Here is a 17,158-nt window from a genome sequence, read left to right on the forward strand (position 1 = left end):
TCTATAGGTCTCAACATTGACACGACCCATCTTCAGATTTGTGAGCAGTCCAGAGCCTTGCCACTCTCTAGAAGGATTTCAGGAGGACAAGCTTCCCCACCGCAGTACCACCTTGGAACAGTGGAACTGGGACTTTCCTCACAGTAACCATGAAACGCTGTCAAGACAGTGATCTTTCACTCTACCAATGATGGTCTGTACACCTGCCCCCACTAGTGAGCTGTGAATAATTCCACAAGAGTGGAGGAGTGGCCTAGTGGTTAGGGTGGTGGACTTTGGTCCTGGGGAACTGAGTTCGATTCCCGGCACAGGCAGCTCCTTGTGACTCTGGGCAAGTCACTTAACCCTCCATTGCCCCATGTAAGCCGCATTGAGCCTGCCATGAGTGGGAAAGCGCAGGGTACAAATGTAACAAAAATAAAATAGATACTATTGGAGATTCTACATGGAATGTTGCTACTATTGGAGATTCTACATGGAATGTTGCTATTCCACTAGCAACATTCCATGTAGAAGGCTGCGCAGGCTTCTGTTTCTGTGAGTCTGACGTCCTGCACATACGTGCAGGACGTCAGACTCACAGAAGCAGAAGCCTGTGCGGCCACATTGGTGATCTGCAAGGGCCGACTTCTACATGGAATGTTGCTAGCGGAATAGCAACATTCCATGTAGAATCTCAAATAATAGCAACAGTGGAGGAGAGGCCTAGTGGTTAGGGTGGTGGACTTTGGTCCTGGGGAACTGAGTTCAATTCCCACTTCAGGCACAGACAGCTCCTTGTGACTCTGGGCAAGTCACTTAACCCTCCATTGCCCCATGTAAGCCGCATTGAGCCTGCCATGAGTAGGAAAGCGCGGGGTACAAATGTAACAAAAATAAAATAGATACTATTGGAGATTCTACAGGGAATGTTGCTATTCCACTAGCAACATTCCATGTAGAAGGCTACGCAGGCTTCTGTTTCTGTGAGTCTGCGTGGCCACATTGGTGATCTGCAAGGGCCAACCTCTATATGGAATGTTGCGAGTGGAATCTCAAATAGTAGCAACAGTGGAGGAGTGGCCTAGTGGTTAGGGTGGTGGACTTTGGTCCTGGGGAACTGAGTTCCATTCCCACTTCAGGCACAGGCAGCTCCTTGTGACTCTGGGCAAGTCACTTAACCCTCCATTGCCCCATGTAAGCCGCATTGAGCCTGCCATGAGTGGGAAAGCGCAGGGTACAAATGTAACAAAAATAAAAATAAAAAAATAAACCAGTCAACAAGAGAAAAGAACCGACTGAAGAGGTAAGATCCAAAACCTGTTTATACTGGTACGGTCTGCCTTTACAGATAGCTCAGGATGTGTGAAAATTTGTACTAAAAGGCATTTCTTTAGAAGGTGTACCATATTCAGTAAGAACAATTTTCTTACATTGGATAGAATTCTTCCAAATAAATTCTTGCATTTATCCAGAGAACAGCTTTTGGTACTCATCCCTTCAATTATTAAGATAGAAATGTGAATTAGATAGAGATGCACATTGATTTTTCACTTTTCCTTAGCTTACCACATAATGAACTGTCAGTGGACCTCTCATCTCCTTTCAACCTACCCTAGCTTTTAGCTCTGTATTTAGGTGAAAGCTGACACCCCTTTTCACAGTGCCTGGGAGAGTGAGGACTCTTATGGCTAGGTACAGTTGCTGAGAGAAGGGGCATAAGGAGTGAAGCTTGACACCCAGATGTAAACAGGACTGCCTGAGAAGCGGTGAATGCCAGTCCCAGGTAAAGGAGAAGGTGCCAAGCCTGAAATGACTACATTGAGCGAGAAGGGCAGCAATGCCAGAGCAGCGATGCACACCTGTTACTGCGGGCAGACCTTTTCCTCTTTGCTCTCCTCTCCAGCCAGGCTTTGATCTGACTGTCTGAGATTTTACTTCCTTTCTCCTCTTGCTGTTCCTTTGCTCTCCTCTCCTCTGTGTGGGAAGAGAAATGAGAGCTGTTAGCACCAGGTCCCCAAAGCCCTTGTAACTGTCTTGGGATAAATACTGCAACACATCTGCATATGATTCCACATTACTTAGCAATTACAAATATTGATTTTTCCACGCTGTTTGATTAAATGCTTTCATTTCATTAATTATTTTTCCAATTTCTGTTGTGTACAGCTGGTTATATTATCCTGTTTTTTTTCCTCTCTCTTTCTCCCGTCACTTCTTTTCCAGGTTTTCCCTCCCATTCATTATTCCCTGTGCGCCCTCTCCTTCACATCCATTCTCTTCATTCAGCCCCCAATCCTTTGGGCTGTGTTAACACTGGGGTCTTTTTACTAAGTTATGGCCTTAGTGTGTCCTTAACAGTTGCCTGACACAGGCCGTGTTTCGCCCACAAAAGGGCTGCGTCAGGGGCTATAATAAACACACATATTAAATTATAGAATCTAAAACATTGTAAGAACAAATCAATTATATTTAATATTAAAAATTACTAATTAAACCAAATATAAAATATATAAAACATGTAAAACAGACATGAATTATTAACAATGAGAGTCTACTACTACTACTACTATTTAGCATTTCTATAGCACTACAAGGCATACGCAACGCTGCACAAACACAGACGAAAGACAGTCCCTGCTCAAAGAGCTTACAATCTAATAGACAAAAAATAAATAAAGTAAGCATCTGAAAGAGTAGCAACATTCCATGTAGAACCCCAAAGAATAGCAAGATTCTGGAATCCTAAAGAGTGACAAGATTCCATGCAGAATCTCAAAGAGCAGCAACATTCCATGTAGAACCCCAAAGAATAGCAAGATTCTGGAATCCTAAAGAGTGACAAGATTCCATGCAGAATCTCAAAGAGCAGCAACATTCCATGTAGAACCCCAAAGAATAGCAAGATTCTGGAATTCTACTACTACTACTACTATTTAGCATTTCTATAGCGCTACAAGGCATACGCAACGCTGCACAAACACAGACGAAAGACAGTCCCTGCTCAAAGAGCTTACAATCTAATAGACAAAAAATAAATAAAGTAAGCATCTGAAAGAGCAGCAACATTCCATGTAGAACCCCAAAGAATAGCAAGATTCTGGAATCCTAAAGAGTGACAAGATTCCATGCAGAATCTCAAAGAGCAGCAACATTCCATGTAGAACCCCAAAGAATAGCAAGATTCTGGAATCCTAAAGAGTGACAAGATTCCATGCAGAATCTCAAAGAGCAGCAACATTCCATGTAGAACCCCAAAGAATAGCAAGATTCTGGAATTCTACTACTACTACTACTATTTAGCATTTCTATAGCGCTACAAGGCATACGCAACGCTGCACAAACACAGACGAAAGACAGTCCCTGCTCAAAGAGCTTACAATCTAATAGACAAAAAATAAATAAAGTAAGCATCTGAAAGAGTAGCAACATTCCATGTAGAACCCCAAAGAATAGCAAGATTCTGGAATCCTAAAGAGTGACAAGATTCCATGCAGAATCTCAAAGAGCAGCAACATTCCATGTAGAACCCCAAAGAATAGCAAGATTCTGGAATCCTAAAGAGTGACAAGATTCCATGCAGAATCTCAAAGAGCAGCAACATTCCATGTAGAACCCCAAAGAATAGCAAGATTCTGGAATTCTACTACTACTACTACTATTTAGCATTTCTATAGCGCTACAAGGCGTACGCAACGCTGCACAAACACAGACGAAAGACAGTCCCTGCTCAAAGAGCTTACAATCTAATAGACAAAAAATAAATAAAGTAAGCATCTGAAAGAGTAGCAACATTCCATGTAGAACCCCAAAGAATAGCAAGATTCTGGAATCCTAAAGAGTGACAAGATTCCATGCAGAATCTCAAAGAGCAGCAACATTCCATGTAGAACCCCAAAGAATAGCAAGATTCTGGAATTCTACTACTACTACTACTATTTAGCATTTCTATAGCGCTACAAGGCATACGCAACGCTGCACAAACACAGACGAAAGACAGTCCCTGCTCAAAGAGCTTACAATCTAATAGACAAAAAATAAATAAAGTAAGCATCTGAAAGAGCAGCAACATTCCATGTAGAACCCCAAAGAATAGCAAGATTCTGGAATCCTAAAGAGTGACAAGATTCCATGCAGAATCTCAAAGAGCAGCAACATTCCATGTAGAACCCCAAAGAATAGCAAGATTCTGGAATTCTACTACTACTACTACTATTTAGCATTTCTATAGCGCTACAAGGCGTACGCAACGCTGCACAAACACAGACGAAAGACAGTCCCTGCTCAAAGAGCTTACAATCTAATAGACAAAAAATAAATAAAGTAAGCATCTGAAAGAGTAGCAACATTCCATGTAGAACCCCAAAGAATAGCAAGATTCTGGAATCCTAAAGAGTGACAAGATTCCATGCAGAATCTCAAAGAGCAGCAACATTCCATGTAGAACCCCAAAGAATAGCAAGATTCTGGAATCCTAAAGAGTGACAAGATTCCATGCAGAATCTCAAAGAGCAGCAACATTCCATGTAGAACCCCAAAGAATAGCAAGATTCTGGAATTCTACTACTACTACTACTATTTAGCATTTCTATAGCGCTACAAGGCATACGCAACGCTGCACAAACACAGACGAAAGACAGTCCCTGCTCAAAGAGCTTACAATCTAATAGACAAAAAATAAATAAAGTAAGCATCTGAAAGAGCAGCAACATTCCATGTAGAACCCCAAAGAATAGCAAGATTCTGGAATCCTAAAGAGTGACAAGATTCCATGCAGAATCTCAAAGAGCAGCAACATTCCATGTAGAACCCCAAAGAATAGCAAGATTCTGGAATCCTAAAGAGTGACAAGATTCCATGCAGAATCTCAAAGAGCAGCAACATTCCATGTAGAACCCCAAAGAATAGCAAGATTCTGGAATTCTACTACTACTACTACAATTTAGCATTTCTATAGCGCTACAAGGCATACGCAACGCTGCACAAACACAGACGAAAGACAGTCCCTGCTCAAAGAGCTTACAATCTAATAGACAAGCTTACAATCTAATAGACTCACTTTCAATTTAAAAAAAATGGATAAAAACGTATGAAATATTTATAAATATATAATTATAATAATCTTCAATAAAATATTTTGGACAATACACTGATCTGCTTGCTCATTTTCCACGTTAGATTTCGCAGATCGTTTGCCTTGCTGTTTTCTGGGACTTAGCATGTCCTTATACAGGTTTTACCGACGCTAAGGCCATTTTTAATCGCCGCCCTTTTGAATTTCTGGTCCTGCGCTACTGTTGCCATTAAAAAATCGTTACTGTGTGAACACTTACTAATTTGTAGGCAGTAAGGCCTCACACTGGGCCCCAAGATGACTTCAGCAGTGGTTGCTTCAAAGAAGTGATAAGTTATGTACAGCTGAAACTTGGAATCATGAAGTTAATCTTATTAAGAGACAAGGACACCATAAAGCTTGTGGATCTTGTTCCACATGCTCAATTATGTGTGCTTCTAGTCAATTTATAGACTCACACGCTGGTAAAATATATCCTCTTACTGCCCAGACTACCTGCATGTCAGAAAATGTTATATACATTTTGAGATGTCCAAGTACCCTATACTATGTTGGCCAAATGTCTCGATCGATAAAGACCTGCTTTACAGAACACATTGTATACAAGCTCCAAAAAACGCATGAACCTTTGGTGTCTCATTTTGTAGAGAGACAATACGTTTTTTTTCGGAACTGCGTTGTATCATATTAGAACAAATACGGATTACAGAACAAAAAGGGGATCCACAGAAGCTTAGCTGAAATTGGGTGGCGGGGGAAGAGGGGTTGGTGGTTGAGAGGCTAGGATGGGGGAGGGCAGACTTATACGGGGTCTGTGCCGGAGCCGGTGATGGGAGGCGGGAAATACTGCTGGGCAGACTTATACGGTCTGTGCCCTGAAAAAGACAAGTACAAATCAAGGTAAGGTATACACATATGAGTTTATCTTGTTGGGCAGACTGGATGGACCATGCAGGTCTTTTTCTGCCGTCATCTACTATGTTACTTCGACAGAAAGAACAAAGATGGATATTTACCCTTCAAACGGTAATACCAAAGGGGCTGAATGTTTCCATCGAATGGAAGGCCTTTTTGTGATTTTCCATAATTAGCACATGTGACGTCTAAGCGTACGATCTTGAACATGAGGGTTTAAACGTTTAAAGCCAGTCGCCATTTTGTTAAGAGCCAGAGAAGACTTTTGATTGAGAGTTAGAAATTTATGCTTGCTTGGATGTTTTCTATTTAAAAAAAATTTTCCCCTGAAGCAGCTTGGTCAAGATGAAACAGGGAACCCCTGTTAGGAAGTTTCAGGATTATTCAAAGGAAATGAAGATTGGTTTGAATACAACTGTCATACAAGATAAGTACTAAGCTTTAAAAGACACCTGTTAATAACTTTGGTCTCATTTCACTACTGTATCTTTGAAAAGTTGTCTTGCTTTTTGTTTCAAGAATATTGCAGAAACTAGCGGAGTTTTTTTCAGACTGATGATTAAGAGGAGCCCTCTTTATTTATGAAGGTGTATCTTTCAAACTGAGGCATCTGAGTTACACTGAAGCCTGTTTTCTCCACTATATTTTTCATTAAATGATACAAGACTTACCTTCAGATACTAAGAATATATATGTTGAAGTAATCCTAAATTGTTGATTTTGAGTTCTACAGATTCCATATTTTTGGTTTATTAACTTCCCCAAGTCACCTATGGTTTCAGCCCTTGATATGATCATGAAATGTTATAAATATACCTCCAGATACCTAAAGACTCTTTGCAACCTTTGACTACTCCTTTTAATGTTGATACTGGACTGTTGGGAGCCCAGAGGACAAACAAAATTCATCTTACAATGAAAACCTTCTCCTTAACGGCATGGAAAAACAATATCTGAAAGTGAAATGCAATCTCTATGCCAATTTCAATGTTTAGTGTAGTGTTTAACGGGGAGCAAAATCATATATTATTATTATTATTTATTGCATTTGTACCCCACATTATCCCACCTTTTTGCAGGCTCAATGTGGCTTACAGAGTGTTGTTATGATGTAGTCATTACATGATCTTAAATACAATCGATAATCGGCTAAAGGTAGGTGAGGATTTAGATGGAACTCACCTTGAGCTACTACTGAAAAGGTATAAGCCAGATACAAAAAAATAAATAAATGTGTATATACATACACTGAGCGAATGTAACAGACCTGAAGAATGACAATCAGATTCCAGGAAAAAGGACCGATACTCTGCTGCTCCCTGCTGCTGGGAATGTGCATGGTCAGCCGCTCATTTTCAGCAAGGCATGCACAAAACTGCAAGACACTGAGGCCCCCCCGAAGCAAACGCGGGCGCTAGAGACCATTAGCGCCGGACTAGCACCCACGTTAGTGAGCGCAGAATGCTCAGAGGCTCTAGCACGGGAAATAACGAGCGTGACAAAAATGAGCACAAACGGCATGCTGAAGTAGTCAAATGGATGTTAATGAGGTCATTTCCTAATTCCCTCCCAATGCTCAGAGAACAACGCGCAAGACAAAGCTGCCCTTACAGCTAAAAAATAATAATTAAAACTTAAAGCAGTGTTTGAAGAGAGGAGTTCTCGCAATTCTTTTTTTTTTTAATCTGCCAGTTTTTCTTTAATTTCTTGATAGAAGGAAGCGCATGAAAGCCCCTAAGTGCCAGTAGTAAAAAAAAAAAAAAATGTGCATGAGTCCGATCTAACTTACTTCCCACCTTTAAATATAAGTTGTTGGGTTTTTTTAAACTTGGAAGGCTAATAAAGGCGCAGAAAACAGACACCGTGTGCTTCACCCTTGGGTTTTTCTTGGTGCATGTGCACAGGAGCTGGGCTTACCATGAAACTCTTCTCAACATGCACCAAGCACGTCCCCTCTCCTTGCTTTCGCTTTAACAGTGCGCATATAATCTGAATACCATTTCCTTTGCGCACTGGCCAGCTAATTTTCTGCACTGTTCTTCTCGCAGTATAGTTTCAGCGCTGTTGGAGTTCTGAGCATTGGGCTGTGAATTGATCTTCTATGATAACTTCTGAACACCACCTCTCTAATTCAGAGACATGTGCCTGGTTTGAATTAAATCCCAACAATGCTCAGCGGCCTGTTTTATCTATTCCCATCCTCACCTTCTACTTGTGCCGTCAGCCTCTCGATATCCTGCTCTGTCATATGGGAGAAGCGGCAGTTGGAGCCAAAGTCACACTGTCCTAGAAAGACATCCAAGTATGTAGCTGAAGGTCATTGAAAATATTACCAGAGACAACCTCTGAACACACCAGTGGCATAGCTACTTGGGGCCACGGGGGCCTGGGCCCCCGCAGATTTGGCCCTGGACCCCCCTGCCGACGACCCTCTCGACCCCTCCTCCCGCCGCCGCCGTCGTCAGCTACCTTTGCTGGCAGGGGACCCCAACCCCCACCAGCAGAGGTCCTCTTCTTCCGGCACAAGGCTTCGTTCTGTTTCTGTGAGTCTGACATCCTGCAGAAACAGAATGAAGCCTTGCGCCGGAAAAAAAGGACCTCGCAGGCTGATCTGCAAGGCTTTGTTCTGTTTCTGCGAGTCTGATGTCCTGTACGTTGTACGTGCAGGACGTCAGACTCACAGAAACAGAACAAAGCCTTGCACCGGAAGAAAAGGACCTCGCTGGCTGATCTGCAAGGCTTCGTTCTGTTTCTGTGAGTCTGACGTCCTGCAGAAACAGAACGAAGCCTTGCGCCGGAAAAAGAGGATCTCGCAGGCTGATCTGCAAGGCTTTGTTCTGTTTCTGCGAGTCTGACGTCCTGCACGTTGTATGTGCAGGACGTCAGACTCACAGAAACAGAACAAAGTCTTGCGCCAGAAGAAGAGGACCTCGGCTGGCGGGGGTTGGGGTTCCCCGTCAGCAAAGGTAGGCGGCGGCGGGAGAGGGGGGTCAAGAGGGTCGTCGGCAGGGGGGAGAGCTAAAATGTGCCCCCTCACCTCGGGCTCTGGACCTCCCTCGTGCCAAAGTCTGGCTATGCCCCTGGAGCATACTCATTCATATATACCCACACATGTTCACACAAACGCCCACACTTATTTGAGCTTGTTTTCACTACATATGTGTATACAAAACAGCTACAATAACCCACAAAAATATACCTAAGATAAATATGGTTATACAGATGCCCATGATTAAAAGACATTTCCAAGCACACCATGATTAGCTGCCTAGATATTTCACATCTTAGGAATTCACAAAGCAATTCTCTGACATGGTGCAAGTACTACAGCAAGTTTTAGCAGTAAATCTGAGAGACTGACAACATACTCTGGTTTAGGAGTGAGGTTCGTTCCTATCACAGTATGTGCAATACTAACCCCTTTGAAGGCAGTGTCCCAAGAAAGCAAAATTGCTCACCTGTAATGGGAGTTCTCTACCAAGAGCAGGAGAATGGAGCTATTGTAGTGAGTGGATATCATCTAGTGGAATTAGAAGAGGTGCAGAGAAGGGTGACGAAAATGATAAAGGGGATGGGACGACTTCCCTATGAGGAAAGACTAAAGCGGCTAGGGCTCTTCAGCTTGGAGAAAAGGCGGCTGAGGGGAGATATGATAGAGGTCTATAAAATAATGAGTGGAGTGGAACGGGTAGATGTGAAGCGTCTGTTTACGCTTTCCAAAAATACTAGGACTAGGGGGCATGCGATGAAGCTACAATGTAGTAAATTTAAAACGAATCAGAGAAACATTTTCTTCACTCAACGTGTAATTAAACTCTGGAATTCGTTGCCAGAGAATGTGGTAAAGGCGGTTAGCTTAGCGGAGTTTAAGAAAAGGTTTGGACGGCTTCCTAAAGTCCATTGACCGTTATTAAATGGACTGGGGAAACCCACTATTTCTGGGATAAGCAGTATAAAATGTTTTGTACATTTTTGGGATCTTGCCAGGTATTTGTGACCTGGATTGGCCACTGTTGGAAACGGGATGCTGGGCTTGATGGACCTTTGGTCTTCCCCAGTATGTCAATACTTGTGTACTTATATGTGAGTGTTCCTGACTTGTCCTCAGTTCACAACATAGCTGGAGCAGGATACTGGGCTAGATAGACCATTGGTCTGACCCAGTATGGCTATTCTTATGTATCCAACTATGGGGAAGGAGGGAATTAATACATGGCTCCATTCCCCTGCTGTCCACAGAGAACCTCAATTACAGGTAAGCAAAGTTGCTTTCTATGTAGACAAACAGGGCTGAATGAAGCCATCATAGTGGGTGATTGTAAAGCTCAGGTTTGCTTGTTCCCGCTGTTAAGTGACCCCCATGCAGTCATATAAAAAGGTTACGGAGAACAGACTGCCCAAAAACGCTGTCACTGTGGGAAGATGCATCCAGGCAGTAATACTTCATAAAAGTAAATAAAAGGCAATATGGTCACTTTAAAAAAATCAGTTACTGAAGTCAATCTGAGATGGACCATGATTGTTGATGCTGAGCGTATTTGGTGAATGGAGATGTGCTCCAGTGGAGGCAGTTTCACCTGACAATAGCAGGTCAATACAGTCTGCAACCCATCTGGAAAGTGACTGGTTATGGCCCAACCTTGACTATTGGGGTTATAAAAGACAAAATAAAACACTGAGCATCCTTCCTGATTGGCTAAGTCACTTTCAAGTTTTGAAGCAGGGCTCTTTTGCAATCAACTTTATGTGGTGATAACTTCCACTGGGTGGGAGTGCAGCTTACGGAAAAAAATATAAAAATTAGAAGGATGATATTCCAGTGAAGGGGAAACACCAACATCACCTTAGGCAAGGAGGAATGCCAAATTCTAAATTTGTACAAGCTTTGTGGCAGAGGGTCAGTAAGCCCAAACCGCCTTGATTGTTGATGCAATAACATGGCTACTTGATTGGCCATGTGGATGCAGTAGACATTCCTTGTAAGTTAGAGGCTGAAAGTAGCCCATAGCTCAAGGAGGTTTATATCAAGGGTCCTCTCAGAGTCCATCTAGAGACCTTGTGTGCATAAGTGCTGAAGACGCTGACTCAATCATATGGTCAAAGCATCCATCATTAGGACGATGTTGTAAGAAAGGGGCTGAAAGGTGCGGCCTTCCTCAAGATTGGACAGCAAAGTCCACCACTGAAGTGCCTGGATCATCATTGGAGTGATGGTAATTTTTGTGGCCAGGGTGTACCATAGGTGGTTCCACTGAAATTGTAAGGGCCGCTGAAGGGGTTGCATATGCAAAAGGGCAGAACAGGAACCTTAGCATCCACAGTATGAACTGTGGTGGATCTCATCAAGCTCTGGGAAAGGGAGATGAGGGTCACCTGTTGATCTTCGGGATGAAATGCTTTGGCCTTCAAAGTCATAAGCTGTGTGCCTATGAATTGCAGACTGCGTTGGTAGTAGAGGCAGTTATTCGGAGGGACTGTATCACTTTCTGGGGAATACAAGCGACATAGGCGTAATGTCTTCTTCGGGGGGGGGGGGGGGGGGGGTTTACAACTTGACAGGTAGCTTAAAACAATATAGAGAATAACCGCAATGTCAGCAAAAGATACAACAGAACAGCATCTGCAGTGCAGCGAGTCTATCCAACAGATTAATCTGTACAAAACACAGAAGTAAGACTGATTTTCAGGCAGTCGGAATACGAGTCACCCCATTCCTTATACTGCCACATGAACCCTTAGATCCCTAACAGATAACAGGTTATTCCTCCTCTCGCTAGGGCCAGATGGGAATCTACACGGAGATCAGCTTTTTTTTCTATTTGTCCCCTTCTCTTTGGAATGGTCTTCCAAAAGCGATCAGACTTGAGAAATCCTACTGTCATTTTCGGAAACTTTTGAAAACCTTTTAGTTTATCAACTATGTAGAACAGAATTTAGACTAAGGGAAACTAGGCTATAAAAGGAAACCAATGTATATTAAATCTTAATTTGTACTGTTTATGTTTGTGTAGTTTATACTATGTACTCAATTCTGTATTTGCGGTGCTTTCCTGTAATGAATGGAGTTCCATTGTTTGTCTAAACTGTACATATAATGTTGTATTGTTCCTTTTTTACTTTACAAATTGTAAACCATTCTGTCCTGCAGCTGCAATAAGATACGGTATATACATTGACGAAAATAAATAAATAAATAAATTGCTCGAAAAACTACACTGGCTTCCCACCAAGGCTAGACTATTTTTCAAAGCTAGCACCATCATTTTCAAAATATTGTTTGGAGTGGCACCTGAATATATGCTAGACATGATTAATCCTTCCTCAAGAAATACAGCCCAGAAACCAGAGGTTACTTACATCTCCATCTATCCAATTGCAGAAACAAACTAGAAGACCATTTACACAGCGGGATTCAGCTACCTAGGCTCCAAATGGTGGAACTCAATACCAAAAGCCCTGAGAAACATCACAAACTATCTTCAGAAAAGAACTGAAGACTTACCTCTTCAAAAAATATTCTACAAATAAAACACACAAGTTAACGACGTCTCCTCCTCTCCCCAACTGTAAACCATCACTGTAAACTCACCAAATGTAAATTGTAAGCCACTTTGAACCAAAACTTGTTTTTGGATAACAGTGGGATACAAGAATTAATAAACTACGATGAAACACTGGCCGTGTAGGGTCTGGACGGTGTATGTCACTTTTATTTGGAGAATAAACTTTTGTTTGAAGATATTAAGACTTCTAGTTTTCCTTGGAACCACTTCTTCCACTCATCTTCAGTTTTGATTACTGTGGAAGTTCTTTCCTGCTTTGGGTTGATTTGATTCACTTCTCTAGGAAACTTTGTGGAGATCAAGATGCCATCTAGATACAAACATAGCAAAAGTCTCATCATCCACATATATACCATGGCTGGGGCAAGACACATGGAGAAGACAGGCCAAAATGTAGTACCCTGTACTCGTAATGTTAGTTTTCAAAGGTGAAATAGAGATAGGCGGGTGTAGGCATTTCTCAAGTCTACAGACACCACAGTCACCTTGGCAAAGAAGTGGTAGGATGGTAGCTAGGGAGTGCATTTTGAAGTCTAGCATTTTGAAGTCTAGCATGGAAGAAGGCTGGTCTGACAGGCTTGCTTTGAATAAGGGATCGTAAGTCTTCATGTTCAATTGTAAAGTGCTGCGTACGACTGGTAGCGCTATAGAAGTGATTTATAGTAGTAGTAGTAGAATTCGATCTTTTTGAGTTTTGCCAGTGATAGAGAGGGGCCCCCAGTAGAAGGAAATTTGTACCCTGAGGCGTTTTGTTCAGTTGGCTGTTCAGAGAGCACACACTGTTCTACTATTGCTCTTTATAATAAAGTATCCGTTTCTTTTTCACAAAAAAGACTATCTCTGGGGCACAGTGCATCTGTGAGGTGATAGGGTAGCTCCTTTTGAAGTCCTGAGGCATGCCACCGTGCCATTCTTTTTGCTCCGACAACTACCGTGGAAGCTCTAGAGGTGGTGACATAGGTGTTGTACATGGAGCAAATTAAATGATATTGGCACTCCTCTAGATCATTGAACAGGAAATGAATACTGGCGGCATGATTGGTAGGAAGTACTTTGGTCGTTTCCAAAGATTGTTGCATAAGGTCGCTGTGGTATTGTAGGTAGCATTTGAAGTTTTAGGAATGATATATGCAGATTAAGCATAGAACTGTCGTGCACCTTTTTGCCTGTCATGTCCGAAGTCCTTGAGTTCTTGCTCAGTGAGGCACAAGAAGAGAAGGTCAGAGTCCTAACCATAACAGAACAGTGAAAGAGCTGTTGGAGAGTGCAGATCAGGTGCTTGTTGCTCTTTATATTTCATGTCTAGTTTTTGGACACTGATGGTATTGACAGAGATGTCTGCCAGGTCTTGAGCTGCATATCCTGAAACACTAACGCACAGGGACAACCAAGACCTCACAAAGCAAACTAATTTACAGCATTATGTGTTGAAATCTTGCCTGTTCCGAGGGGTCACTGGGAAGGCTATGGAGAGGGCCCTAGAAAGTCTCTAGTGGAATTTAGGGTACCTACTTTCTTCAGATGGATCATCTGACTGGAGCAACTGCAAGTCCTGTGGTTTCAGACTCTCTCAAGTCTCTTCTGCCTCATATGCATCAAGTTCACCATGTTCCATAAGGTTAGACAGGTCTTGGGGGTGTCCCCAACTTCTTGTAGACCTTCAGATCTTTTTGGGGATGCCTAGCCCTGTGGATGTAGTCAGGGGAGACGCTCCTAGGTGTATGGCGCATGGTCTGAAGTTTGCTACCTTTCTGATAGGCAGGTAGGAGCTGAAATGCATTGGAGCAGAGAAGAAGTTTCTGCATTGGTTGGAGAACTAAGGTTGTATTAACTTTTGAAGTACGAGAGGTGGACGGTGAATGGACATTATGGAGTAGCGTCATATCTTGCAAGGACCCCTGCTGAGGGTTAGTGTTTACAGGCATCTGGTTCTCTGTTCTGGGATGCACGTTGGGAAGAATAACCTGATGCTGGGGTCCACCTTAGGAGTCAGCTCTCAAGAAAAAGATCTAGGTGTCATTGTAGACAATACGCCGAAATCTTCTGCCCAATGTGTGGCGGCGGACAAAGAAAGCAAAACAGGATGCTAGGAATTATTAAGAAAGGGATGCAAAATAAGACCAAGAATATTATAATGTCTCTGTATCGCTCCATGGTGTGACCTCACCTTGAGTATTGTGCTCATTTCTGGTCTCTGTATCTCAAACAACAACAACAAAAAAAGATATAGTGGAATTAGAAAAGGTTCAAAGAAGGGCAGCCAATTTGTTAAAGGGAATAGAAATCCTCCGATATGAGGAAAGGCTAAAGAGGTTAGGCCTCTTCAGCTTGGAAAAGAGATGGCTGAGGGGGGATATGATTGAGATCTACAAAATCCTAAGTTAAGTAGAACAAGTAAAAGTAAATCGATTTTTCACTCTTTCAAAAAGTACAAAGATCAGGGGACACTCAGCGAATTACATGGGAATACTTTTAAAACAAATAAGAAATATTTTTCCACTCAAAAGAATAGTTAAGCTCTGGAACTCATTGCCATAGAATGTGGTAACACTGGTTAGCATATCAGGGTTTAAAAAGGTTTGGACAAGTTCCTGGAGGAAAAGTCCATAGTCTGGTATTGAGATGGACATGGGGGAAGCCACGCTTGCCCCGGGATTGGTAGCATGGAATCTTTCTACTATTTGGGGTTCTGGAATCTTGTTACTCTTTAGGATTCTGGAATCGTGCTATTCTTTGAGATTTGACATGGAATGTTGCTACTAATTGGGTTTCTGCCAGGTACTTGTGACCTGGATTGGCCACTGTTAAAACTAGAACACTGGGCTAGATAAGTATGGCTATTTATGTGCTTATGTTTCCTTCAGGTTTGTTGCAAAGGTTACTGTGTCTTTGGAGAGGACCACAGTGCCTGTAAAGAGCCTTAAGGTCTGGCAGTGTAATGGCAATCTCAGAGCCTCCCATGGGTACCCGAGGACAATGGAATCGGTGGGATCTGCCCTCCAAGCCCTTTGGTGCCTGATAGCAGCCCATCAGAGCTTTAATCCATTATCCTTACCTGTAATGTTTTGGACATATGCATTACACCAATGGTCTCTAATTGTTCTCATACCTCACACTAATGTTATCAAGCTTTAGCCTCACCTAGAATGTAAACTGCACTGAACCCTGGAAAGAGGATATTAGCGGTATACAAGAATTGATTTGATTTGATGTCAACCATTGATCTCTTAGCACACAGTGCCAGTGAATCAGAGAAGTCTTACATGTGCGCACGAGTGTTCCAATGTCCGTTCCTTCCTTGCCTGCAGTGCTGTGGCTCAAACCCAGAGAAAGAAAGAGAGCCGACAGGAATTTTTTTTTTTATGTACCATTAAATTCTTGTGGAACTGGGTGAGGACAGGTTAAATTCTTGCGGGGACGGGTTAGATTCTGTATGGGGACGAATGGGGAAGGGTTGGATTCCTGTCCCCGTGCAACTCTCTACTCTGAGCCCTGACCGAAACGCCTCCTCTGAAGCTGCAGAGTAGCTTGTGGCAAAAACTGCATCCGTCCCTGGGAGTATTTAGAGTGCTGTCTTGCAAAAGGGGAGTCAACAGCTTGTTGGTGGCAGTGGGGACTCTGCGTTGGCAGTTTCCCCAAAAGATTCTGCAACTGCGGTGTATTCCAGCATTGGAGGAGAAGAACACGGAGGAATCATTTCTTCTTAGCAAGCCAGCTGATGTGACCCTGGATAATATCTGGCAGGTGACTGCTGATCGGGCAAGATGTTAAGTCCTTGAGTGCAGGTACTGGAACAGATAGTTCACCAGTTGGAGGTAAAAATAGATAAGAATTCTTCTCATAGTGACTACTCATATTGAGAAGTTTGAAAAGGATCTATCTCAATCAGTGCAATCTACGATTATAAAAGATATACGGAGTTTAAGAAATTACTTATTAAGAAATTATTCAAGTATGAATCACTTCAGAACGTTTCTCGATGTAATAATCTTCCATTTCTGAACTTTCCCCCGAGTTTTTGTTGTTACTCCTGGAAACATGTTGAAGCGTTATTTGAAAGAAATTCTGGGGTATCAGAGAAGAATTTACCCCCACCCCTTTTCTTCAGTGTATTATTTATCACTAGTAAAAAAGGCCCGTTTCTGACAGAAATGAAACGGGCGCTAGCAAGGTTTTCCTCGGAGTGTGTATGTTTGAGAAAGAGTGTGTGTGAGAGATGGAGTGTGTGTGTCAGAGAGAGAATGAGAGAGAGACAGAGTGTGTGTGTTTGTGTGAGACAGTGTGTGAGAGACAGAGTGTCTGTGTGTGTGAGACTGTGTGTGTGTGACAGAGAGATAGAGTGTGATAGAGAGAGTGTATGTGAGAGACCGTGTGTGCCCCCCTCTCGCAGGTCCCCCACCTCCCCTCTCACAGGTCCCCCCTCCCCACCCCTCTGGTCTCAGGATCCCCTCCCCACCTCCCTCTCCCCTGCCCCCCCCAGCCATCCATGTCCAGCGACCCTCCCCTCCCCTGCCCCCCCCTCCAGCCACCCATGTCCAACGTCCCTCCCCTCCTCCTCCCCCCTGCCCCCCCTCCAGCCACCTATGCCCAGCGACCCTCCCCTCCCCCCGGCGCATCAAACCCCTTC

The 17,158-nt window shown here is 42.9% G+C and overlaps 1 protein-coding gene across 6 annotated transcripts in view; it reads right to left on the reverse strand.

Moving 5' to 3' along the window:
• Window positions 1–17,158, reverse strand: part of ZMAT5 (zinc finger matrin-type 5) — a 28,941-nt gene that overhangs the window by 2,646 nt on the left and 9,137 nt on the right. For all 6 annotated transcript variants that reach the window (XM_030219797.1, XM_030219801.1, XM_030219800.1 and 3 more), the window contains exons 4-5: window positions 8,174–8,254; window positions 1,842–1,956 (exon numbers count right to left, since the gene is read on the reverse strand). In XM_030219797.1, coding sequence (XP_030075657.1) covers window positions 1,842–1,956; window positions 8,174–8,254 — 196 coding nt within the window. The remainder of the gene's footprint in view (window positions 1–1,841; window positions 1,957–8,173; window positions 8,255–17,158) is intronic.

The sequence above is a fragment of the Microcaecilia unicolor genome, chromosome 11, assembly GCF_901765095.1.
Source record: "Microcaecilia unicolor chromosome 11, aMicUni1.1, whole genome shotgun sequence".
NCBI lineage: Eukaryota > Metazoa > Chordata > Amphibia > Gymnophiona > Siphonopidae > Microcaecilia > Microcaecilia unicolor.